This window comes from Phasianus colchicus, chromosome Z, assembly GCF_987193195.1.
Source record: "Phasianus colchicus chromosome Z, bPhaCol1.hap1.1, whole genome shotgun sequence".
Lineage (NCBI taxonomy): Eukaryota > Metazoa > Chordata > Aves > Galliformes > Phasianidae > Phasianus > Phasianus colchicus.
In genome coordinates, this window is record NC_143476.1 from 54,220,900 (window position 1) to 54,248,814 (window position 27,915).

General features: G+C 35.0%; 2 protein-coding genes across 4 annotated transcripts in view; one reads left to right on the forward strand and one right to left on the reverse strand.

Moving 5' to 3' along the window:
• LOC116234687 (guanine nucleotide-binding protein subunit alpha-14-like) overlaps positions 1-6,844 on the forward strand; it is a 64,110-nt gene extending 57,266 nt beyond the window's left edge. The window contains 6 exon segments of the mRNA XM_090131887.1: positions 115-259; positions 1,860-1,909; positions 1,912-1,987; positions 2,845-2,974; positions 5,537-5,690; positions 6,403-6,844. Of these exon segments, the coding sequence (XP_089988013.1) occupies positions 115-259; positions 1,860-1,909; positions 1,912-1,987; positions 2,845-2,974; positions 5,537-5,690; positions 6,403-6,593 (746 nt within the window). The 3' untranslated portion in view covers positions 6,594-6,844.
• Positions 6,845-8,961: 2,117 nt separating this feature from the next.
• The window catches only part of VPS13A (vacuolar protein sorting 13 homolog A), a 99,351-nt gene continuing 80,397 nt past the window's right edge, over positions 8,962-27,915 (reverse strand). For 2 of the 3 annotated variants that reach the window (XM_031602382.2, XM_090132486.1), the window contains 5 exons: positions 26,193-26,307; positions 15,757-15,842; positions 14,968-15,091; positions 13,758-13,832; positions 8,962-12,111 (listed from right to left, as the gene is read on the reverse strand). In XM_031602382.2, coding sequence (XP_031458242.2) covers positions 12,061-12,111; positions 13,758-13,832; positions 14,968-15,091; positions 15,757-15,842; positions 26,193-26,307 — 451 coding nt within the window. In that variant the 3' untranslated portion in view covers positions 8,962-12,060. Of the gene's footprint in view, positions 12,112-13,757; positions 13,833-14,967; positions 15,092-15,756; positions 15,843-23,848; positions 24,338-26,192; positions 26,308-27,915 lie in introns of those variants that run through there. The other variant, XM_090132485.1, reaches the window with a different exon arrangement.

Below are 27,915 nucleotides of genomic sequence, written 5' to 3' on the forward strand. Positions count from 1 at the left end.
AGGATCCGTTTTGATATTTAGTCTCATTGATGGGGATAATTATAAAAGAGGAGGGTGCATTATGCATGCTGACAGCTGTCTTTTTCACAGTAATATAATCACTTAATTGATTAGGAAAGTACTCAGATGTGGAAGTGGATAAAGTGACAGTGCTGGAAAGAAGACAAGTTGAAGCAATCAAGAATCTTTGGGAAGACCCAGGAATTCAAGAGTGCTATGACAGATGGAGGGAGTATCATCTCTCGGATTCTGCTAAGTAGTAAGTGCTCTACATAACCACAAGAAGAACCCATATCTAATGAAGGTAAATAGATAGGTTCTCTCTGATTTTATTATCTAGCTCTGTGTCTCTGTTGGCCTGCAATAGACAAAAGATTTTAAGCTGAAGTAGTGAAACAATTTAATCTGAGATTTTCTGAAGGTCCCGAAAACATCATTCCTCCCAGCTCTGAGGTCAGCACAGCTGGTACATAACTGAATTTCCCATAGGGGAAATCATGGAAAACAGCTGTAAAAAATACATTAACAACAAACAGGCATTTCAGAAAGCTCATAATTATACCAAAATTTTAGGATGTAAGTAAAAATGTAGATGTTTCAGTAGTATTCCTGGAACTTAATTATGAAAAATGATAGCTTTAGGAGAACAGAAAGATTATTATTTTTTTCTTTCTTTCTTTTTTTTTTTTTTTTTTTTTTTTTAAATGACAAAGTTGAGAAGTTGGATTCCAGTGAGGAACATTTAGGTTGGGCATTTGAGGTAAACACTTGACAGTCTATTCTATCCTCCTTTTCTATGAAGTCAACTAAAATTGAAAATTAGTTCTATTTTAAATTCAATTAACTATTTATTTCACTGTTAATTATCATTGAGATCTTTAACAGTTTGTGACACTACTGGAGAGGAGGAATTTTCTCTTTCACAATAGAAAATTTGGAAAAAGTGTAAACCTTTTTAATTTTTTTGTGCACAATTGAGGGACGACTGGACAGCAACAGGAGGAGAATGCACTGATATTCTCTTTCTTTCACCGAAGAGAAAGAGAGAATAAATGTTTAAATTTGGTTTCTACTCCGATTACCTTGAACAATTTGGAATACAGTTTACACAATTCCGTAGGCCATGGTAGCATTTTTGGATGATCAAGTGTTGCCGTCTAGTGTTGTGAAGATAGATTGCAGATGAGTAATCTGCATCAGTTCCTTGTGAATGACTTTCTCACACTCTGCTCATTTATTTCAAGCACAGCAGTGTCATCTTAGAAGTTTATGCCAGCTACATATGAAAAGTACAGGAGGGCTAAGGAGGGCTAAGTTAAGAATGATGGTATGGACAGAAGAGAAACTAAATGCATCATCATCTACATAAAAATACATAAGGTTGATCATGTGTGCAATGCTTTCCATTAACTATTCTTCTGAATCCTATCCAGCAGCCTTTCACATTTATGTGCAATATTAACAGCACATGTGAAGTGCCAGGAGGTAGAAAAAATGTTGATAAACAATTACATTACAGCAAGGATTGATGTGTGTTTTCAAATCTTAGCTATTGTGATTACTTTGAAGTAATAGCAAAGATTATACCAATAAAGTTTATCATGATTTTCTATAGAACATTTGAACTTTTATTTTTTTACTATTCTGAATCATAAGTATAGCTGTCAAGTAAGTTAAAGGTTTTATAGTTTTATGCCAGCAACAATTGTTCTTATGCCAATAGAACAAAATGAAATTTCCATTCATTTGCTTTTGTGGGAAAATCACTGTACTGCTGGTCAGTGCTCTTGTTTTTAATCTATATGATTAAATTATGTGAGTGCATTAATCTTGCTTCTGTTGTGTATTTAACTTTCCAGTTATCTTACTGACATTGATTGTATTGCTGTGCCCTCATTTGTGCCAACTCAGAAGATATTCTTAGAGTCAGAGTGCCAACTACAGGAATTATCAAGTACCCTTTTGATTTAGATAATATTATATTTAGGTAAGATTGCCTCTTGAATGGTTCAGTATTCAGAAATGAGAATAGTTGCTGAAACTTTACTTCTAAGGTTTTTAAGCTTTCGCTTTCAATTGTTATGGTATATATTTTCAGCACTTTGCTGATTGGATTTAGTCTTCAAATTTCTCATGATAGAAAGTATTTCAAAACATAACTTTTTAAATTTACTCTACATGAAAAATGCTATTCAATTCAAACAGCCCAATCACTGTGTATTTCTATCTGTTTGTTTAATTAGAAAGTCTGAAATGGGGGAGAGGGAGGTGCAGAGAAAAGGCATTTTAATAAGATGTTAATAGCCATATCAGAATATACTTTATTTCTCTTATGAGCTAACAGTTACTACCTCCCAGAACTAAGTATTCTAGGAAATATTTCGGTTAAATAGGTCCATCAGATTTTATCTGGGCTTGTCTACAAAACCATAGGATTTTGATGTGGAAGTAAGATAGTTGTGAGAGTTTTGATTGTTGAGTTAGGAGATGTGACTACACTGTTCCAGAGAAGGAACAGAAGGGATATTGGATTTGGAGGAGGAGCAAAATGGTCCGTGTTTAGATCCACTTTTGTTAAAACATCTACCAACAGAGAATAAAATGACAATATTTTGTATTTTGTCACAAGTAGCAGTGATGCTTTGTACACATAAACTGAAGTGCAGTGAATATTGCTGCACTTTGGCAAATCAGTTAAGTTTAAATATTATATAGAACCATGCTAATATACAATATCTGTGGTTCAAGTGTATTTCAGGTAGGCAAGCTATTACAAGGCCTTGGAGTCTATTGAAAGTATCTTATGAAAATGACTAATATATTGACTGCATTTCTTGTTAATAGGATGCTGGATGTAGGTGGCCAAAGGTCGGAAAGAAGGAAATGGATTCATGGTTTCAAAAGTGTTACTTCTGTCATATTCTTAGTGGCATTACGTGAATATGATCAAGTATTGGCAGAATGTGACAGTGAGGTAAGGAGTGGGTGTATCTTTGTTACGTACAGAAAAAGGGGTGAGCTTTGTTAAAAAGACAGCATTTTTGTGTCTTATTATTATTTGCACACAATGGAACTACAGTGGGAAGTTCATCAAGCAGTCGTGAAGTTATATTAAATTAGCAGCCTGCCTGAGAAAAATGGAATCTACCTTAAAATGAAGCACAATCTTAAAATGTTTAAAGTATGTCTTCAGATATATGAAAATGAACATCAGCAGTAGTCTAAAAAAGTAAGATTCCTTTAATCATCATTCTTTATTAAAATCTCTGACACTTTAGAATAAATCTGTGCATGAATTAAAGAGACTGAAGACAAAGTAAATTGAAATTCACCTCTTTTCCAAGGTTAGAAAATGTAAGAAGAGTTATCTCATCTGTTCTAGAATGCCATCACCAGAGGCCAGATTTTGCAGGGAACAATGCTAAGAACAAAATTGTACGCAATTAGGGAAAAGCATATGGATGGAACAGGGTTACTCTTTATAAAGGTTGCTTTTCCTCTTGAAAGTTAGCAAATTCCTTCAAATGTTCTGCACTCTTAATACCGCTTGAACTCTGAAGTCCCCAAACACTTTACAGATTATTTTCCTCAAGATCTTGCTTGTAAAAAGCAAACCTGGCTTCACTTGCAGAAGGGTTATCTATTGGAATTTAAAAATGAATCTTCAAAGATTCGTGTCATCTTTTGACATGATCATGGATGACTAAGGAATCTTGTTTTTAATCCCACCATCTTTGATATTTTGTTATGTTTACATTGGACACTAGGAAAAAAAGGTAAATAACAAAGTGGCTACCATCAACTATTTGTCCAGGAACTTCAACCAGCAATCTACTAATATGTTGTTCCTTATGTCTCTCTTGAAACGAACAGCATGATTGTTAGTATGGCTGAGTACTTATGCTCTTGTCCTTTAGCTGTATTACATTATAGAAATAGAATGGATTCGATTCTGCCCTGCTAGTCATGGAATTGGGCCAAATCAGCCCATAAACCATTGACAGAGGGAAGCTTCAAGATGATTTATTTTCAACCCCTCCGCCACGGGCAGGGTTGCCATCTTCTAGATCAAACTGCCCAGGATTCCATTCAACCTGATCTTGAACGCCCCCAGAGATGGGGCATCCACAACCTCTCTGGGCAACATTTTCCAGTACCTCACCACCTTCCAAATAAAACTTTTGTTTCTAGCATCTGACATGAATCTCCCCTCTTCTAGTTAGAACCTCCAGTTACCTCTCCATGGCACTGCTCTAAAGTAATTGTTCTCTCAGTCTGTACATATCTGGGGTTGCCTCAACCCAAGTGCAACACCTTGCACTTGGCCTTGTAAACCTCATTCTGATCCACGTTTGAGCGTGTCCAGGCCCCTCTGGATGGCAGCCCTCCCATTTATTTTTTCAATTACACCACACATCTTGGTTGAGGATACACTCAATCCCAGTGTCTGCATAGTTGATAAAGATATTTAAGAGCTCTAGTCTCAAGGCAGACCCTTGACAGCACTCTTGACTGACCTCCACCTCCACAAAGAACTACTGACAACAGCCCCCCGGCTATGACCATATAGACAGTTCTTTATCCACTGAATAGGCTAGCCTTCAAATCCATACGTCTCCAATTTAGAGATAAGGATGTAATGTGAGAATCAAAGGCCTTGCACAGCTCAAGGTAGATGGCATCTTTTGCCCTTCTTTTGTACACTGATGCAGTCACTCCAACATAGAAGGCCACCAGACTGGTCAGGCACAGTCTGCCCTTGATGTAGCTGTGCTGGCTCTCAGATCACCTCTACATCTCATATATGCCATAACGTTCCTTCCAGAAGGATCTGCTCCACAGTCTTCCCAGGTCTTCCTTATTCCCTTTCTTGAATACTGGAGTGAATTATAGAATACCCCAAGCTGGAGGGGGACCTACAAGGATCACTGAGTTGAACTCTTGGATCTATACAGAACCAACTTTATATTTTGGAGCATTGTCCAAACACCTCTGGAACTGACAGGTTGGGGCCCTGACCACTGCCCCAAAGAGCCTAGTCCATACCCACCACCTCCACCCTAGCTCAACCTGATCCTGCCCTGATCCTGTTCTATGCCTTTTGCTCAAATCTTGCTGTTATCACCAGATAATAGTTCAGTAAGGTGGGAGATCAGATATATCCTACCTCCCACTAATGTGATCAGCTGGGACTTTCATTGAACAGAGACTTTTATAGGCTGCTTACTAATTAATTCACATAAAACCTCAAATAACTTTGATAATCAAGACTTACTTTGATTTCTTGTCCCATTGTGCCATTCACAGAAGTGATCCAAAAACAAGCGAAATTTTATTTTATAGTACACAAACAGCAATAATCAGCTAGTGCATTACAATTTTGCTTAATAAAAGTAAAAAAATATATGCACATATATATGCACATATGCACATATTAAACAAAAGAGCCTTTAAAAGAAACCTTTATGTTCTCTGGTTAATAATTTACATGCTGCATTTTAGAGAGTTGTAACCTCATAATATTTTTTTGTTGTAGAATCGAATGAAAGAAAGCAAGGCCTTATTTTAAACCATAATTACATACCCATGGTTTCTCAACTCTTCAGTCATTTTGTTTTTAAATAAAACAGATCTTCTAGAGGAGAAAATTATGTATTCCCATCTAATTAGTTACTTTCCAGAATACACAGGTAAGCATTCATCCGCGACTATGCTTACAAAGGTAAGTCATATCAGCTAGATTTTGCTCACTAAACGGAGAAGGGAAAGTAGAATTACACTGTGTATTCCATATATTTCATATCTGTGCTCTTCCACTCTGTGCTTTAATTCATTTTTTAACTGAACCATTGAAGAAAGATGTATCTTGCAGCCATTCTTTTAACATTTTAATAGCACTATGACTATTAAGTTAACAGAAGTACTCTTTCCAACTTAAATTATCCAAGAGAAGGAAGAAAATAATCACAGATGTATTCCATAATTTAATACAGTATCATATAATTTAATAGTTACAGTGGAAACAAAGATCCCCTTCCTGAATAAAGAGAGTCCTTTTTACTACATATGTGTTGTATAAAACTTCTTTCATGGTCTTTGAGATACTTCAGCAGTCAAACAATCAAAATACGCTGGGTAATATCCTCTGTGTAGAGAATTAAAATGAATTACTTTGAACTGTAAGATTTACTGTTAAAAAAGCATGCTGTATGTATTTTGTAAAGCAGTAGCTTTTGCCCCTAATGTATGCCTGAGAAAATGCAAAAAAAAAAAAAATAAATAAAAGGTCTTTGTAGCTATTTCCTATTTAAATGTTCAATTAGCCTGTTCAATACCACCATGTGTTCCTTTCCTGATGTTAGTTTTTAGCTGCTTAAAAGCACCAATTATATTTTTGAGCAGGACCTAAGCAAGATGTCAAAGCTGCAGGAGATTTTGTTTTGAAGCTGTATCAGGATCAGAATCCTGACAAGGAGAAGGTCATCTACGCCCACTTCACCTGTTCCACAGATGCAGAAAATATTCGTTTTGTCTTTGCTGCTGTCAAGGATACAATCCTGCAACTAAACCTGAGGGAGTTCAATCTGGTTTAGATTAAAAGTGTGTTTGCATTCATAAGGTGTAATTTACTGAAAGCACAGCCTGTGCTGTTGACTGAAAAAGAGGTGTCCTATAAATTCCAGAGATGAGAGGATGTTTTTATATTTACTGCAATATGGATCAAGAGAAATATCAAGTCTGAGTTTCTAAGTTTACATTTCAGCATATACATTTAAAATTCTATTTTCCATACTAATTCTATCTGTGAGTTACTTTGTAACTGCTGTGGAAATTAAGATTATTTTAAAAAACACACACAGATACATTGCTCTCCAGGGAGTATTTACTTTTTTTTCTTCCTTTTTTAAAATAATCTTATCATTTACAATCACAGCTTATCATTTTTAAGGCATCACTGGTAAGTCAGTACTATTTTAAGGAGCAAGATATTTTAAAATTCCTGTTTGAAGCAATGTGGTTGAAAGACTAGGGTAAGAGTAAACCCATAAAACTTTTTAGAAGTGTATCCTGATGGTTTTAATAGACCAAAACCCACGGCATGTTCTGAGAAGCATTACAGAAGATTATTTATTCAGATTTTTACACAGTCTTGCATTTCTGTTTAGATATCTAGTACTAATAGTAGTGTACCATTCGTTGTTAAAGAATGACAGATTTGCATCTTGTAGGTACCCAATGGAATTTTCTATTTTTTTAAGGGAAAAAGGGTTTCAACAGTAAGGTACGTAATAAATGTTCTCAACGTTCACTGCTATAGAGACTGGTGGATCACTCACATGACTACCTTTGGATAATCCAGTCTTTACATTCCTTCAAATCAATAAAGTAACTTGCACTATCTGCTTTTCACACATTGCATTTTCCCATTGCTGAGTTGCACAGGCAGTTTTGCATGGATTAGAGAGAAGTAAAACCTCTCATTTAGAGATTTCCACTCATCACTTCTCCACTCATTCAACTACAGACTTCTCCATTATTGATGGCAGCACCACTAATAGCTCAGTTTTCATTCATCCAGTCAAAAATTCGCAGACAAACAATGTCTAAAGACATTAGGCAGGCCAACTCAGCCATCTTAAAAACAGTTTTTACCCATTGTATCATGGTAGTCACTGGCATTTAATCAACTAACCCAGGAGCACTCATAAGGGACTTGTTTTAGTAGGACCTCCTTTATTAGCACTCATTCTGCTCCAAAAATATGCTTAGATTCTCTTAGACTACTTGTCTTGACATCCATATATACTGAAGTTTTAAATTACTTCAAAAGTTCCAGTTATGAGAATACGAAAGGACTCAAATGCTAACTTTTTCTGGGGCAGCAGATTTAGTGGAGGAAAGCACATAAAATATCCAAGTGAATGAAATACTTGATTTCTGCAAAATTCTGGGAGAAAAAGTCTACTTAGATTCTCAACTTTATACCTCAGTCAAAGTTTGGTATTTACCTGAAGAATACCTTGATGCCAGAAATCCAGGAGTTCAGTTTTGCTGGAGTACAAGCACAGCAGTGAGCTCACATTTTGCAGGATCGATCACTATGAGCTCTTATTTAACACTTTGCAAGCAACACTGTAAAGCATCTTTAAAGGCACTAATGAAGACGTGAATCTGCACATGATACTCAATATGCATGATACAAGAAATGAAAACCCATAAAGATTAATAAACTTGGGAGAGAACCAGCAAAATGAAAATTCAGATTCACTCCCTTTTGGCTGTCACAGTCCTATCATTATGCTTGATCTAGCAGCCACATTTGTTTCAGCCTTTGGTGCATTATTCAGGTGATGAATGAATAAAAACAAATGGTGGAGATATTCTTTTGCTCCTTGTAGGAGGAAATTTAAAAGTGAATTTACTCCTTTGAAGTATTAAAACAAAACTTAGAATTCTTATATCAGATTTGCCCTGCAAACAAAACTTTTGTTTTAAAATCTTGTGTCTGTTGTGATTGGAATTTTAGATACTTAAATCTCACTTAAGAGTCACAAACGCAAAAAACTGTAACAAAGATTGTGATTGTACGTCTTGTGCCAGTAGTAAAACTTAAGCTCTTAGATGATGCATATATGCACGCATATATGACCAGGAAAGTTCAAAGGAATAATAACAATGGTCAATTCTTAAACGGGCAAGAAATGGGCAAATCTAAAGTAGGAAGAAGAAAAAGGTTTCAGTTATGTGCTAATTCATTCAGTTTTGGACAGAAAAGGATAAGGTTCTCAAGGATGTAATACACAAAATATAAAAATCTGTCTCTCAAGAGAAGATGATGATAATGCAAACATTTTCTGTATGAAAATCATAATATGCTTTGTAAAAATTTTGTCTGCTTCATGAGACAAACATTTTAATTAAACTCATCCTACCAGAGGTAAAGACTATCATCTGTATTGTGCTTTCATTGAGATTGTTACAACAGAAGTTCATTCTGCTGTCTTGTCAGAGGTGGGATTTGATTTGTCAATTTCTAGTCACCAAATTCTGAGTAATAGCATCACTTGTAACAAACAAACAAACAACCCCCCCCCAACTACTAATGCGGTGTATAAGGAATAAAACAAAAACAATAATCACATTCCACTCAAAATTCAGTTTGCTTTATTGAAGGTGGAGAAGAGGCGGGGTTGGGGTAGCAGGAAGGCAGGACAGAGGGCAGAAACCATAAAGAAGTCATGCTCTGGAAAATGCATGCAGCTGAACAAAAGGAGATGCAAGCATTTATTAGACTGCTGATTTTAGAACACTGCATAATCCAGTCACCTGCACTTTTGTCACCATCTTTGATTCTAAATTTGGTCACTCCTTCCAGAGAGGTAATTTAACCAGTAACAAAATACTACTGAAAATCTAAATGACATTTTGAAAGGAATTAAGTTTGTGTAACATTTGTCTAGAATAGAAATGACTCTTCATTAAAGGCCATGGTATTCTTTTAGGCACTACAGTGGACAAACTTAAATGCCTATATTTTTATTTTTATTGAGATTCCCATGTATATTTGCACATAAATGTTCATTAAAAATTAATACATCTGTACTACATTCTTGTTAGAAAAAAAAAAAAACATTTTGTGATATGAATTAGGCACACCAGAGTCATCTCAAATAATCTGCAAAAACCAATCCAGTAAACTACACAGTAACATAACTGAATACCTTTCCCCTCTTCCCAAATTGGTTTACAAAGAGAAATTGAACTCTACTGAAAAATGGCAAAATTCACTCCTGATTGTATGGAGAAAGCATAAGGAAAAAACAAAAGAAAGAGATAAAATTAACAGAGTTGAAAATTTGAGCTATAGAAAACCACATTACCACAACATGCTGAGAGAAGGAGGGGGCGGGAAAGGGTTCTGCATTGAATTTTATACATTCTGGATGCTGATTGTACCAGCACACTTTGAGGTTTCTAATTCTCTTCTTAAAGCTTTCTGTTAGCACAGGAACTCAAAATAATTTATACTTTATAGCAAAGTTGAAAATTTGGGGGAGTTGTTATATTTTCCAAAGCATGAGCTTAACCACAGACATGCACATCTAGGATAACTCCTTCAGCTTTGATGATTAAATTGTTCAAATACCACTGAAGTACTAGCTGCAATTTCAGAAACAAGAGTTTGTGAACAAAATAAAGACAACCATGCTAAGATGATGACACACTGAAACAGAGCCTCTGTGAAGAAAAATTAGAATAAATTAAAGAATAAACAAATGGGAAAGTACCAAATGCTTGCTTGCAAGAGATATCAGAAGTGAAAGTTCTGACACAGAAGTGAAAGGTCAGATACAAAAGAAGTATCAGGGATATGTGAGAGGAAGAGGCAGCTATAAGTACCAAAGAATGAAGATCATGATGTGGCTGTCAATTGAACTATCACACTTACGATTAACATTCATAGATTAAAACAACCAACCAACCAACAACAACAAAAAAAAACCCATAGATGTTTTGTCAACTAGTGACAATATTTATCTAAGGCAAATTATTATTTTGGCATGACTACAACCTGAGTTAATGGTCTTGGTACGTGTTTTTTTGTACAAATAAGTGGAATAAGACAGTCATTCTCATAGTACAGAATTCACTTTACAAATTATGGGAAAAAGTACAATAAAATATGTGTTTTGTAATCAACTACATGGTTAGTCAATGTCTAAGTCAAGACTTAGAGTAAACTAAAAAGCTGCAATCGCAGGTCAGCATGCTCATCATGTTAGATTTTACAATAATGCAACAACTTGAATCTCTCCAGCACCACCAGCAGTGTAGGAAGTATAAAATCTCACGCATTCCAAACAATTGTTAGGAAAGAATATTTTGGAAGTACATATTGTATATACCATTAATTTTGATGACTTTGAAAATGGGAACTTATGAAAGCCTCCATGTCACACTGTATTGCTCCCTGTACTTTCTTATCAACTGCAGTAACCATTCATAGAGCAATACTACGACTAATACATCTGAAAAGTAAGCAGCATCACACACATTCTGGCTCTTACCTATTAAAGTTCTGCTGTCTAGGTAAGAAACAAAAGTTCCAGCGGACAAGAAGAGTTGAAAAAAGCAACTGTGAAATACTGTATTTGTTATTTAATATAAATCTGACTTTATTAGTCCCTTGCTTAGCACACAATATCCACGGCAAATATTTTTGGTATGCAACTGCGCTCTTATAACCCGAAGTCTTCCTTCTTCAGTTACAGATCTGCTATGACTTTTATTTAGAATAACAAGCTTATATTCCTATTTCTAGTGCAGACATATATTAATTATCCCCATTATAAGTTTCTGTAAACTGTTATATTTTCTCTTAATAACGATAAAGGTGCAACAACATTTCCTTGAGTAGGATACAAAAAAGTTTACACTAAAAGTGATACTGTAATGAAAATTCATTGTGACCCGGTCTATTCATTTACAAAAGAAAATAATATTTGGTGACTAAGTAGCCACTCCTGTGATTAACTAAGTTCTGGTGAACAGATTCCATAGGGCTTGATCTTTAAAACAGTGATAATTAAGACAACATTTCCTTCAAAAGAAGTTTGAATTTCAACACAGGCTCAAGTTATAAGAAAACATAGAAAGAAACTCAGTATTGATTTTAACAATCAAACGCAAATTATTTGTTTTGAACAGTCATAAGAATTAGTCCAGATTTCAGTTTCAGTGCCAAAAGTCATGGTAAAACAAATTCATATAAATTGTATTTTGAAAAAAATAGATCTGGAATTTTTTGAGTTAAAAAAAAAAAAAGCTGAAACTTGGCAAAAATTTTTCATCACTAGAGGTTTGAGGGTTTTTAAAACTTAATAATAACTTTCTTTTTATGATATATCCATAGATTGGTGTGACAATTTCATCAATCATCTCCCTATCTTTTTTCACTTCATTTGTAAGATATTGCTATATGCAACTAGTTCTTCTTATTTAAGAGGAGTTAGAAGGTAGCTGCTCAGTACTCTTCATGTCCTGGTGCTTCTCCATTCATTATGATTTTGGCCGATTCTCTCTCACTTCTTCCAATTTAGAAAGGATCCACTGTATGGAGGGAAAAAAAAAAAAAAAAAAAAAAAAAAAAAGAAAACGTATCTTTGGTAAAAGTCATACAGAACAGTTGAAAATGTGATTAGGATGACAGGCACTTTACTATCTGTTCTCTTCCTGAATTTTAACGCTTTTCTGTTGTAGATGATAAATTCTTGTTTTAGCACATGAAAGAGATAACATTGGCATGGTGACATTGAAGCAGTATCACTGAAGTGATCTCACACCCATTACTGAAAAAGATATCAGTTTCATTTTTACCATTACTAAAAGGCTTGCCTCAATTTCTTCTCTATCTATCAAGCATAAGTGTAACATTTGTTACATAGGCTCATAGGCTGTGCCATAGGCTCAGTGGCACAGAAGCAGCTCTCAAAGACCTTTTTTTCTTTCCATAGATTAGCTTCCAATACCTTCTAATACTCCAAGAATAATTTTTGATGAATCTGTTAAGTATTCCTTCACTATGATAGAACCACCATTCACACCAAGTCTGTGTGACAATGACCATTTTTCCCTTCATACTTGCATTCCTGTTGGTTTCATGAAGTACATGGGTCTTCCTAGAAAAGGCAAACCTTTTTCTTCTGTTGTTTTAAAGTACACACAGCTTTTTCAGCTTCCTTCGCCCTGCTTAAGACTTACAATACAGATAATATGATGCAGAAATTTGATTTTTGGTATTCTGCCTGGCATAGCTGAGGCACAGTTGAGATTCCTGGATCTCAATTTAGCATGGGGTCCTCCAGGACCTTGACAGTATTTGTGATGCTTTTTGAGGAAGGAGCCAAAAGATATTACTCAAATGCAGTTATAAGCTACCCTTTTGAAAACAAAGGTAACTTAAACTTGTTGAGCAGATGGAACTTTCACAGTATGCTTCATATCCATATCCCACTGGTGTGTATAAATGCAAAATTAATTTATTGCTTGTGAAAATAACAATTCACTCTGGTAGAAATAAGAGAACTTGAGCAAACCTATTACTCACCTGCAGTGAAAATTAATGGTGTCAAAATGAAGAGATCATGTAAAACACATCCAATAATGATAATGTGACGTATCAAATAAACTACTTTATTTTCTACAAAGATTCTTGGTCATTGTTAAACTCTGGGGACAGTTCACCAATAATACTCTATCAAAACTTAATGTTTTAGTTCATATTCTAGATTGTTTACTTTTGTTGGCAATACTGTTGAATCAGCTGTCTGACAGACAGTTGTAATTCCTAAGATTTAAGTATAGAAAAGTTTAGTGTTTGGATTGAGTATTTCTGAAGTTCAGTACTGAATAGATCATTGCTATTTCCATCTGTAAAGGCTGTGTGGAAACAGAAAGTCGTTTCATGTAATTTGTGTTGAGTAGATTAAAGAATTCCCTGCACATTCTGGAGCAAATCACATACTTCTTACCTACATTCCCAGAATCTTTGTTTCTGCATCTACCAAACAAACAATCAGTAATTGAACTAATGTTCATCAGAGATAACAGGGAGATTATTCACATTTTTTGAATGATGAGAATTTTGTAAGTATAATAAGGAACACATTCTTTTCAACACTCAAGTTTAAGAAAAGTTTTTTCACTTTTTAAGCCAAATGTAACAAGGGATAACTGTGAAAATACTTTGATTTTACCTTAGCATCCTCTGGACTTTTAAAGTTAATAATTTTTCCAAATTCTTTGGCGTGGAACACAGACTTCACTCGTTCCTTAAAAAAAAAAAAAAAAAAAAAAAGATCAGTTGTTTTCTTCAAAATGGATAGGACAAAAAGGAATGGTTTTAAATGAAAGGAGAGGAATTAGATTAGATGTCAGTGGGAAGTTTTTCACATAGAAGGCATTGAGATGCTGGAACAGGATGACCTGAGAATTTCTGCATGCCTCATCTCCAGAGGTGTTCAAGGCCAGGCTGGATGCAGCCCTGGGCAGTCTGATCTAATTGGGAGGTTGGATATTTTTGAGGTCCCTTCCAAGTAAGCAATTCTGTGATTCTATGAAAATATGTAAGAACAACTCACCAATTATTTAATACTAAGGCAGATGTGATTCAAAGAGCACCATGTACCTATTATACTAATCTGAGTATGTCACACCTTATGCACACATCCTGAAAAACTTTATTTTCTGCATAAAAACATAGTAGACTGGAACTGTCCAGTGGTAACAAACTTCTTTATGCCATGGAGCCACCAGAGGCTGGGCTTAAAAAAAAGTTAGGAATGGATGGCAGATAATACTATATGTGGGGTAACAATCCATTACTCCATATTAATAACTTTTCATTAGCCTTCAAGTCATTATCTGGGTGGAGATTCTACTAATACTGATTTGCAAAAAGTGGACTCAGGTAGTGAAAATTGCATAATTACACACATGAAACTTAATGAAAACAGGAAAAAAAGCCACACACAAAAAAACCTCCATTAGGTAAGCTCACTGATTCAGATTTCAGTTACTATCTCAGAAAGAATTCAAAGAATTATGTTTTATAAGCAGTGTTGGCTCTGGTTCAGTTATCAGCGCTTAAATCTTTCATTACTTTCCACTGACAATTTACCAGGGAAATAAGGGTTGGGTTTGTTTCAATGAAAGGTATGAAATTTGGAAATTTTAGACAAACTGGCATATATTAGCTAGAATATACCCGAGACTCAAGGAATAATTTCAGTTGCAAACATCAAGTCAGCATTTTGCTTTAAAATAGCCAAAAAATCATAATCTAAGGGTTGCCAACACCACATTTAAACACCTTTCTCTAAGTACACCTCAACTAGGGGAGAGATCAGGAATTCAGTATTATAAACTAACACTAAAAGAAAACAAAACACAATCAGGTTAACATACCTTTGCTTCAATGCGTAATCTCCTGCCGTCAACAATGAATGGTTCTTTTGTAAATTCATCATAAGTGTATTGCCACTCACATGTCAACTGTCCAAATGTCCCTTTTGTCACGAATAAGACGCCACTAGGAAATAAAAAACCCAAAAAACTCATACTTTAAAAATCAATTTAAAAAATTGAAAGTTATCAAGTTAACTCTAAATCTAGAGGCATCATACATTTGTTCTGAAACATTTCATGTCTAATTAGATATGACAACTACACAGGATTGTTTCTGAAAGTCTGAATTTTGAATGCTCTCATTTAAAATAGTTTCATAGCAAAAGCAAAACAATATTTCTAGCTATGTTTCTGCAAAAAGTTACAGACTTAATTTATGAAGGATACTTGATACTTGACTGTTAAACATACATTGCTGACTCTTTGTTCCTAGATTATGCATTTTCCTTCACTGTGCCAACATCTAAGAGAATCTCACAATTCCACTGACCTCAGACTTATCAGACTTATTATAAATCTTGCTCAGCTACAGAAATCACAAAACTAACAGTCTTTTCTTCTCCTTCAATAGAAAGTTTATCATGGCATTCAAATAACATACTCTCATGCTGAACAGTGCTGCTGTGGAAATTATTACAAAGAGCACACTAAGCATGCCTTCTGCAGTACTCTATCCATATACATAATGACACATGTCAAAGCACAGTTACTGATTAAGAATTATCAAGACACGTACATTTCTGATGATAGAGGTTTACGTACTTATTACTCATAGTCAAAACTGCTTACCTCTTTGTCACCATTAACAGATCTGTACTGTTGACCATAGCATGCGCAATATATCTGAGTTTTGCAAATCTTCCATTTTCAATTTTCTAAGAGACAAAATTTTTATAGCGTGAGTATGCAAGTGTAAACTAATGTGTTTATTATTTGTTTAAAACGTATTATGTCGCAGAAAAATAAGTTGTAACAGCATATACTACATACTTTCAGGTAAAAAGCTTCTTTCATAACTCAGAATATGGTTAACAGATCTGTGACAGCTCATATTTACAATATGCAGAATTATTTGGTCCTTAGAAACACAAATATGCAAACAGAAATCAATCCTAGCAAGAAGTGGCAAGGAACAATGTAATCGTTACATCTTTTTAGCACACTCCAAACTACCACTCATAAAATTCAAAGACAACACAAGAAATAGGCATAGTTTAAATATACCTAAGGAGACTCATTTTTTAATTTTTATGAGGAGTGAACTCCAAAACATTGGAGTCATTAACCCTGGGTTCAATCCATATTTAACTCTACAAAATCCTACTTGCCATACATACAGTGAAACTTAAAGATGCATTTGAGGTAACACTTATGACTTCCATCTATTCTTTCATTTCCCCCTGAAATTGCTTAACTTAAAAGAAAACAAATAAATAAACAACAAAAAAACCCACAATGGCTGTGAATATTGTAGCTGAATATTCCTTACTAGGCAACAAATTTACAACACAGTGACAGCAGACTATGGGTTTGGTTTTTTGTTGTTGTTGTTGTTTTTAAACAGAGACTCTGCAATTTTAACAAGACTTGACAAACAAGAGATTTTTGACTTTCTAGACAATTATTGATCAGGTTAGCGATCACATTAAGATCAGTGCATCTTGTCTGAGAGAAGCAACATCCTCAACTGCTTGCCTGCTTTCCATCTGTTATATTGGAAGTAAAAATAGATTAGTATAAACAAGTATAATTTAATAAACAGCCAACTGTAAGCATACTGAAAACAGGTTAGCTGTCACAATAGTTAAAATGCCAGAACACTTAATAAGTATTCTTTACCAATGTCAAATGATAAAGACGCTTAGATAAGTCTGCACTAAGACAGGAAATCTGACAGCACAGATAACTCCACTTGGCTAGTTTTCTAAAAATGATGACTTCCCTCAAAGATGCTGAATCTTTCTTTACTGAAATACAAGAACATTTGAGTAACAGGTTCCCCAAATAAATCTTTCCAGAAAGCACATGAACAGCAAATCAAAATTCAGATTATTTTGCTGTCCCCATACCTGCTGGGCTGCAAAATCCTGACTATCCATCATGTGCCTCCCTGTTTTTGAGTCACAGCTCAATTTGTTCATTAGTTTAAAAGTTAGCATCAAAGTCAGAGAGAATACATAAAAATGAATGGCATAACAAATGCAGAATTAAGAGCTTAGTAAATTGGAAATTTATATTTTATTTTTTTCTCTTCTAGAAAGATTTTTGAAAACTCTTTTGTCATGCATGCATGCATGCCTAGTTTTGTCACCAGAGGATTCAAGTTTTTTCCTGCCTCTCATATGAAGTAGAAGCTTGGACCACTAAGTAATTAAAAAATTATCTCACAAGGCAGTTCCTATTTTATTGCAGCAATGCAGAAAGAGAAAGGATAATTGAACTGCGGTAGCGGCATTTAAACTTGTAACAGTCGCAGCACATATTCCGAATGTTGGCCAGCAATTTCTCTTGCTAGCCCAATGCTTTCAGAGCATAACCAGTATCTCTCTTCTACTAACAGCAGCTACAGAGGAAAAGCATTTAGAAATTTAGTCTCATCATGATGAAGAGGATCTCTAGTCTTTCTCTCGCATCAAAACAAAACTTTATGAAATTATGAAATACATTATGAAATACACCACAGAAGAATAGACCAATTTACTGCTGATAATTCTCACAGAAAAAACACTACTATGCTCTGCCAGCAAAATAGCTGATAGAACTCAAACATACAAGGATATAAAATTTCCCTCTCTAAAAATGTATAGATGAATTTTTATTTCACTGTATCTAGCTATTAATTATCTTATACCAACTGTTTGATGATGCAAAACTACAAAACATTGGTTAATCACTGCTCAACATCAGTTGCACTACTGTAAGAAATCAAAACCTGATTTTTAAAACAAAGCTTCCATACTTCAGTTTAAGAAATATTGAATAATGTGAGCGTTGATTCACTGAGTCCATTTTGAAATTAAATGAAACAGTTGAAAAAGGGCACTTGAGCAGCTGTAAAATGCACAGCAATAAAAGCATAAATGCACTCCTTAGAAAATTATTCTTACCTGTAATTCAGATAGTTAGATATCTCTGTGATAAACTAATAGTAAATTTGATCATCTGTGCAGGGGAATGCAAATATGCCCAATATCTAAAAGTGGCATCTCTGAATTTGAAAAGAAGCACGTAAGAAATGAGAAAAAAAAAAGTAAGTAGGGGAACAAGATTTAAAAACTATGACACTTCTGGTTATAGCTCTACAAAACGTAGTAGCAGTATGTGAGAAAAAAAGTTGGAATGTTTGACATCATTTTTGAACTCCTCAACTGCACAAAGTTTGTAAAAAGTTTGTAAAGCCTTTCTACTTAAAAAGTAGTTATGCATATGCTATCCTTTTCTACTGATATTCAGATCAACTTTATTTTTTAGTAGGTTTTTAGATTGCCAGTCTATTTCCTCACTGTACTGAGTCCAGCCGCAATTCCAGAGAAGCCAATAGGAATCCCAGGCAGAGGGAAGACAGTTGCCTTAATATCCCCTCCCTTTCCCTTTTTTCTCCCAGCTTTCATTCCTAAGCACAATATATGATGGTATGCAGTCTCTTTTTGGTCAGTTTGGGTCAGCTGTCTTGGCTGCATTCCCTCCCAGTCTCTTGTGCATTTCATGGTGGGACAACATGAGAAATTGATAAGACTTTGTCAAAAACTTTCTTTGACACTGCAAGCGCAGGTCAGAAAGAACTAAAACATCAGTGTTCATCAACACTTTTGGTGACAAATCCAAAACATAGTTTCTTGTGAGCTACACTGAATAAAATTAATTCTACGCAAAACATTTGAGTAGAGAAAAAAGCTTGGTTGTATTTTTGCTAGAAACTTCAATATCAGCTTCATCTTTCAGCTCAAGTCATAAACTGACTTCTCCAGAAGTTGCAGAATTACCATTTTCAGAAGGACAGCTTGATATGACTATATCTCCAATATTCCCCATAGATATATTAGTTCTAAACAGCGTTTAGGTCATTTGTTAGATTTAGCTTAATTGTGTGAAGAAAGGAGAAAAGTTGTTAAAAAGAGACAACACAGAATAAAAGCATTCATTTTTCTGCTATGCAGAATTCTCTCCTCATCCTTTATTTATGAGAACTAAAATTAATCTACTATCTTCTCATTCCAGCTATCCTAATGTACAATGTGACTCTACTGAGAAAAGCAAACAAACAACAAAGCTAAGGCTTTAGTCCAAGATCTATAACCTGTAAAATTCAAGATTTCATTCAGGCATGCTGAACATTAACTCAGATCTCAGTGTGTTTCTCTTGAAAGAAATCTTTGGTCAATATTTGGTTAATCTTTGGTTAACATTTTACCCTAAGGCAGGACTACAAGAATCAGGACAGTATCTTTCTTTTAGGAATGTTTCCTTCAGAAATTTGATTTGCCTATGTAAACTGGCAGAATATCTTAGTATTCTAATCAAAAACTGACCAGGAGAATTCTTTTCATGCACTGAACAGAGAAACCATACCAATCTATGAGCTCACTTTGATGACTGAACCCAGATGTTTTTAGTGCTTTCTGCCAACACAAAGTCCTTCAGTATGTAGCATCTGAAGCACTTGAGTGGTTCACCTGGGAATCAGGGAAAAAGACTGCAGTTCCAGCATTTTCTGATGCCATCAAGGTGGTATATACTTTGCTTAGGACACTTCAGTTTCTGCCATATGTACTGCATATATACATATGAAGCGTACGCATCGTATTATTTTAGCATAAGTCACACAAGCTTCCATGTTATTTGTAAAGACCTGGTATTAGCTTCAGTCTCAAGCAGCTTGTAAGTATATACAACTCTTCTGATTGGAGATGGGTAATGAATATATGATTATATTTAAGCTTTGAATATATAGGTGGGTAAGGTTTCTCTTTAATCTAGACATAAAAGGCTACCCTAGAAAGGAAGAAAATGACAACTCTTACTCAACTACGGGAAAACTAGATAACATGCATGATAGCAGATGCCTGGGAAGGTTTCAGGACAATGTAGGAAAAAAAAGTTATTTTCAACCTTTAGAAATATTTCTGCCTATAAGTTTAAGAAATAAAAATCTCAGTTTTAGCATACCGATCTACTAGAAGAAATGGATATTTTTATTTGATGCAAACATACATGACGGAAAGAGAATAAAGGAGCATAACACTTTCTTCCACCCCTTGACTGTTCTTTTTTGGCAGATTGGGATTTGAATACTAAGATGCTACTGTTTGAATAATGCATTTAAACATTTCATTACCTGATATGAAACTTGCTTCATGACCAAAAAGGTGCATTGAACTGAAAGCTGAATACATATTTACTTATAATACTGTATTAGGATACTGTACTGAAAAATTGATTTAGAGGATTAATATCTCTTTAAGCTTAAAACTATAGTGGCATTGTTAGAGGAATCATAGAATCACTAAGGTTGGAAAAGACCCACAGGATCATCCAGTCCAACCATTCACCCATCACCAACGGTTCTCGCTAAACCATGTCCTCAACACAACATCCAAACGTTCCTTGAACACCTCCAGGGTCGGTGACTCCACCACCTCTCTGGGCAGCCCATTCCAGCACCCGACCACCCTTCCAGAGAAGTAGTATTTCCTAACGTCCAGCCTGAACCTTCCCTGGCGCAGCTTGAAGCCATTCCCTCTAGTCCTATCACCAGTTACACGAGAGAAGAGGCTGAACCCCAGCTCGCTACAACCTCCCTTCAGGTAGTTATAGAGAGCAATAAGGTCTCCCCTGAGCCTCCTCTTCTCCGGACTGAACAATCCCAGCTCCTTCAGCCGCTCCTCCTAAGACCTGTGCTCCAGACCCCTCACCAGCTTTGTTGCCCTTCTTTGAACACGCTCCAGGGCCTCAACGTCTTTCTTACAGTGAGGGACCCAAAACTGGACACAGTACTCGAGGTGTGGCCTCACCAGAGCTGAGTACAGGGGAACAATTACTTCCCTGTTCCTGCTGGTCACACTAGTTCTGATACAAGCCAGGATGCCACTGGCCTTCTTGGCCACCCAGGCACACTGCTGGCTCATGTTTAGCCGAGCGTCAACCAACACCCCCAGGTCCATTTCCTCTACACAGTCTTCCAGCCACTCTGCCCCAAGCCTGTAGCACTGCCTGGGGTTATTGTGGCCAAAGTGCAGGACCCGACATTTGGTCTTGTTGAATCTCATTCCATTGGCTTCAATGGAATGAGATCCTTATGCAGCACTGTACAAAAGCCCTTACAAACTCACACTTTGAGAGAGAACAACAAAAAAACCAGAACACTGACTTCATGGGAGAAGTGATAATAAATAATGAATAAAATCATGAGACAAGCCCTTCTTTCAGCATTAATTGTTGAGGGCAAAAATCAGTGATTTCTGGCAGAACTCTTCAGCTTCTGTCAGTGACTACTAGTGTCTTTTAAATGACTCTAGAAGTATACTATGGTATTTATCTGTAGTGAATAAGCCTATAGAACTTCAGTTGATAAAACAAAACGATGTACTGAACAACATCAAAGAGCACAGGCAGATCTTCACCTCAGCAAGTAGGAAGCAGAAAAACTGAAGTTACTGCAAGTCACTAAAACTAAACATGCCAGAAAAGCTGCAACTTACAGCAGAAAATTAGGCAGACTTAATTGAAAGGACAGCATGTAGTTCCTGGAGTTTTCAATAACAGTTCTGAAATTCAGATTCACAGAATTACAGACTGGCTGTGGTTGGTCGAACTCCTCCTGCTCAAATAGGGCCAGGTGGCTCTTGGAAATTTCCAAGAAAGGAGCAACAAGTGCAAATGCTCCATCCCCACCCGAGGACATAGGTTCAGAACAGAGGAAAATGTCATTCTAACATAATAAGTGATACAGTTTGCTGTATTATGTATTTTCCCTATATACATATATATATAATATATTCATGTACGTGTATGTATACATATGTATATACACATTGCTTAAGACAGAAAAAAACTTCTACAAAATACTTGTTTTCATTTAAATAAAGTTTTTGTAATTATCTCAAAAATACAACTAAACTCTATGAAGGAAACAAAATAATTAAATGTATATAATCATAATTTACTAGCTTTTTTTTTTTTTTTTTTTTTTTTTTAGTAGCATTCAAATTTCTCAATTCACACTAAGTTTAACTTTCACATTCTGTAATGATTTATTTGCAGTAGTCCACACTTAGAAAAGCTAAAAGGTTAGGTCAGCTTGACAGGGGAAGTGTATAACCTCTAAAAACCAATTTCTTTTTTGGGAAGGATGTTTCTTCTGTCAGAAATGTTAATCTAATGATGTTCTCTAATGCAGAAAAATATGTTTTTTTTTATAAAACTGACGTGCTATTTTTTTAGACAGATCACTAATGAAGACATAATTTTACAGGATATAACAAGAAAGAGCTCTAAAAAACTGAGAAGGAAGAAGAAAACTTTAGATGATCTGTTTAAGTTACTAAACTCCAGTAAAGTTATTAAAAGGCATCAGTAACCATTCCAGAAATTTGAACCTAGAAATGTCCTCAACTTTTTGTCATGACATGCCTTTTTTCAAGATTGAAGATAATTTCCAACATTCTTCAAGCATTTATATTTCTGATATCCACTGACACCTAAAAATTCCCAAAGTTTCCAACAGTGTTTCAGTCAGTAACACAGTCTTTAATCTATTTCTTCATAACTTTGTGATGCTACTATTACAAACTAAATAGCTATACAATATAGGTAGTGATCTTAAGCATCAGTAGCCTAAAATAAAAAAAGCTCTCAAGTTGAGTTTTCCCTCCTTGGATCAAGGAGATTACAGGTAAATGTATTTCTTAGCTCACTGCACAAGAATCAGCAGCGTTTTAAGGCACACAGCCAGAATAAACGCTCTTAAAGTTTTAATAGTTCTTTCCTCAGAATTTTGACAACTGGCAGACAACAGTGAAACACAAGACAGCGTTGAATAAATTTGAAATCATCATAGAAGCTCTTTTGCTTGAGAACAATTTTAGTTCTTCAGGTTTAGCTGAAGAGTTCTTTCTTACAATGGTAATTACAGTTATATAACTATCTGTTGCAAGGCACCTTTAAAATCCAACAGAAAAATATAATTTTGAACAAATGAACAAATCGCATACACATACAAAAAAAAAAAGGAAAAACCTTCCAGAGAATTCAAAATAAAACAATTCTAGAGAAACAAGTAATGCTGTTCTTTAGATTTTACAATACAAAGTTGCTCAGTGTTCTTATTTAGCGCTCTTCCATCTAGCTAAATAATATTCAAAAGCATCTACTTTCTTATCTATGCTTTTCTGCACAAAGCCGTATAAAATACAGGCATTTTCTGAAGGTATTGCTGATTTTACATAGGGTTTTTCACTTTTTCTTAGTGTTGCTATGAAAGGAATATAAACATTAGATTTATAACCAAATCACTTAAGGTTACAATTTAAAACAACTAACCAAACCCTTATATTTCATACATTTGAGGATTCCAAATGACACATAACTTAAGCATTTAAGAGTTATGGTAAAACATATGATGAATGGAAGTATAAAAGCATAAAAGTTACATGTCACTTTCAAAGTAGATGCATTTTGTTTTTAAATACTTTCATGGATGCTGTTTAGTCATAATCTAGCTGCCAGAAACATAAACTGTGATGCTGGAACAGAACAGATGAATCCATTTTAGAATAGTTTAGATGTGTTTATTGTTAAGAAGAAAAGCAGACAAAATAGTTTTGAAATATGAAATAAATAAAATATTAAACAAACAGTATTATAACACTGACTATACAACTCAATGAAGTATTACTAAACACTCTTATGATTCTCTACCAAGTTATAAATAAGAATGCAAAAATATTAAATACATAATCGTAGAAACACATGTGGAAATAAAAGTTAAGTAGTGATATTACTACATAATTATAACTTTCAGCATGATTTTCACCTAAAATCCAGTTATATATAACAATAAAATTTTCTATATGTAGATTTTTTATATATATTTGTCACTTTGCATAGCACTCATCATCATACATTTTATTTGTATTCCCCCTTCCCACACTTTTTTTTTTTTTTTTTTTTTGCACAGTTTTAGAAGGAAGTTAGTATCAGTCAACCCTGATTGCTAAGTGGGAATTGTAGCAACAACATTTAATACTGAATGAACAAAAGAATATGACAAAGGCCACATGTATCTATTACAGTACATATTATCCTAACTGTCATCATCATCATCATCACTACTATTGTGAGTCTTAGTCCATTCCCTGTAGGCCTGTCTTTTCTGAAAGCATGACAAGAGAAGAAGAAAGCAGTATTAGTTTAGATCGATTTGTTTGACTGGAATTTTTTTTAATTTAAGCAAAATAATAAGACAGTAATTATGAAGTGACAGTACATGGTAAAGTACAAGCATGTTGAATTGCCTCATATGTTCTATTCATTTTGGTCAGCATTTACAATTACTAAAAGGAGTTTTATTCGGATCTAACCTGATATTCTGTTGAAAACACTACTGCACATTCAGTGCACTACCAATGCAGATCTATATGCAAAAAATAAATAAAAGGGATGAGGTTACTACTCTTTTTCCTCTTTTTTATGCTATCGAAAGTGTTGCATACAGGGTGATATGTAACATTGAGTCTTATGCAGGAGAGAGGCATATCTCTAGAATAAAAAATGTTAAGAACCAAAAACCCTGGTTGAAGAGCAATAGAATAAAGGATTAAATACATATTCTATGCTGTGGAATTGTCAATAGTAAATTATAACATGAAACACTGAAATTTTTAAATTTTAGTTACTTTCAAATGGTGGCTGCCATCACAAAATTTGACAAGCTTAACAGTTATGCACTTATAAGATGGATAATTAAAGGCGGTAGTAATGTACTCAACAATACAACAGAGAAGATCTGGCTTTACATATGACATTGCAGAATTTCCTAAAAAGTTCCTTAAAAAAAAAAACCAACCCAAATGCAAACATGTAAAAAAGATTAAGAAAAAGTAAAAATAATGCTATGTCTTTACAAATATTTCCATGTTAGAGCTGATTCTGTTAGCCTGTTAGCATTTGTTTTAATGATAAACTTTAAAAACATACTATTTTCTGTTTAAAGTCCCTTCTCTTGACAGAAGGAAGAGGAACATTAACAACCTTTCACTGTTCATTAGTGGTAGATTTCAGCTACTCTATACTTAAGGCATTGCTTCTACACGCTGCTTTCAGTTAGTTCTCAAAATCTAAAAATCCCTGAAGTCTACTCAATTCTTATCTAAATCTCCCTAGAGATTATTTCTGTATGACTGCACCAACATTTGCACAGTGAGAATCCTTCAATTATTAAAAAATATATTTATTGAGAAAATCTATTTATATATTAGATATAAATTATATTATTAAAAATAATATAAACTGGACATGCTTATATCTCCAGTTTCCATTAATGCAGTTTCTAAATACTTTCTTATCACTTACATACAAGCATTTTTACAATGCAATTTTATTTATAACAGAGGAAAAAAATATAAACGTTGTGTGCTGCATAATAATGCAAATTATTTTCACTTTTATATCTAGGTTAAATTTGCTTCAGTGGTATCTGAATGAAAGAATAACTTCCCAAACCATTGCTCAGCATGTTCCTCATGAAAATAGTATTTCACTTCAAAACTGTTTACATTCTTTTAATGGCTGTAAAGTGACGTAAATGCAGTTATTTCAAGTACATTTATTAAGTATATTTAATATGTTATTTTATATAAAACTGTGATGAAAAAGTCACCATTTATAATTTGTATAACAAAGTGACAGAAAAATATATTTTGTATTTATCACCACTATTTAACAAAAATAAAAATTTAGGACAGCTTAGTTATATATACAAAATATTTTCTACTTTTAAAGTATTCCATATCTTTCACAAACCTCTACAGATACATTGGTATAAATTAGGATGTCTTTTTCAGAAGTTACATCATGGAAATTAAGTCACCAAAGTAGTCATATGGAACTTCCTTAACTACCGAGTTATTGGGTAAGGGGGTGACAGGATTTTTTTTTTTTACTAAGGTTACTTCTAAAAAACACTTAGTTTAACATAATAAGAGTTAAATTTTATGCCATTTCGTCACCTGTAACATTTGACTTCCAGTTCCATCTCTTAATCTGTAAGGTCTAATAACACCATCTTCACCAAAGAAGCGAGGTGGGCGTAGGCTAACCACATCTTCTGATGAATCTGCAACTCTGACAATAAATCAGCAAATTTAAGTTACATATCAGTATAGGTACCTAGCTATGATATTTAACCAAAGTCTCTATTTTATATTCAAAATATTGTAAAGTCATGTACTAGTGCAGCAGCTGTTGTTGTCTGTACAGACATCTGACACATAAATATAAAGTAACCACTCTATGAAATAGTTAAAAGGTTTCTAATTAATGCAATCTACTTCAGAGAATGACTTTAGAACGTGATAGTGCAAAGCAGAACACAATTGCAATATTTGATAGAAGCAGAGAACGGTTGAGGTTGGAAAGGAACTGTGGAAGTTATATAGCCCACTCCCCTGCTCAAGTAGGGACACACAGAGCAGGATGCCCAGGACCATGGCCAGGCAAGTCTTTGGAGATCACCAAGTATGGAGACCCCACAACATCTCTGATCCATCTAGGCCAATGTGCCATCTCCCATACAAAGAAATATCTCCTGATGTCAGACAGAATATCTTGTGTTCCCGTTTGTGCCCATTGCCTTTGGTCCTGTCACTGGACACCATTGAACAGAGCTAGGTTCTGTCTTCTTGGTACTCTCCCTTCAGGTATTTACAGATATTGATAAGATCATCCCACTAGTCCTTCTCTTCTTCAGGCTGAACAATCCTAGCTCCATCAGCCTTTCCTCAGAGGAGAAAGTCTCCAGTTCCTTCATCATCTCTGTGGACCTTCGCTGGATTCTCTCCACAAGTCACTTACAGCAGACAGCAAAGAAGAACACACAGCACATCAGGCATGGTCTTCTCAGCTAAGGGAAGAATCATGCCCTTTGACCTGCTGGCAAATACTCTTCTTAATGCAGCTCAGTATGCCATTAGCCTACTTTGCAGCAAGGGCACCTTGATGGCTCACATTCAGTTTGGTATCCACTTGGACTCCCAGGGCATTTCCTGCAAAGCTACTTCCCATCTGAGTGGTCTAACATGTACTGGTGCCTGAGACTGTACCGCTCAAAAGTTGCAAGACTTTCCACTTCCTGAACTTCAGGAGGTTCCTGTTAGCCAACTTCTCCAGCCTACTGAGGGCCCTCTGGATGGTAGCATGACTCTCTGATCAATCAGACATGCATCCCAATTTTGTGTCATCTAAATGTACTGAGAGTGCACTCAGTCCCACCATGCAGATCATTAATGAAGATATTAAATGTGACTGCACCCTGTATAGATCGCCAGGGTACCTTTATTCATTGCTGGCCTCCAATTAGACTATTATCACTCACCACTACCACCTGGGCCATTCAGCATAGTTTCTATCCACCTTAATGCCTGCTTATCCAACTCATATGCAAAAGCTTCTTGATGGGCAATGGTGCCAAAGGCTTTAGTGAAATCAAGGAAGATAATGCTCTCCTCACACCCATTAGCCTGGTGCTTTCATCACAGGAGATTATCAGTTTAGTTATGCATGATTTTCTCTTCATGAACCCACACAGACTATTTTTGGTAATTTTCTTATCCCTCATAATTCTGGAAATTGTTTCCAGTATGAAACAATTCATCACCTTTCCAGGAGATGAGGTGAGGTTGACTGACCTCACTACAGTTTGCCAGGTACTTCTTTGCACCTTTTTTGGAAATA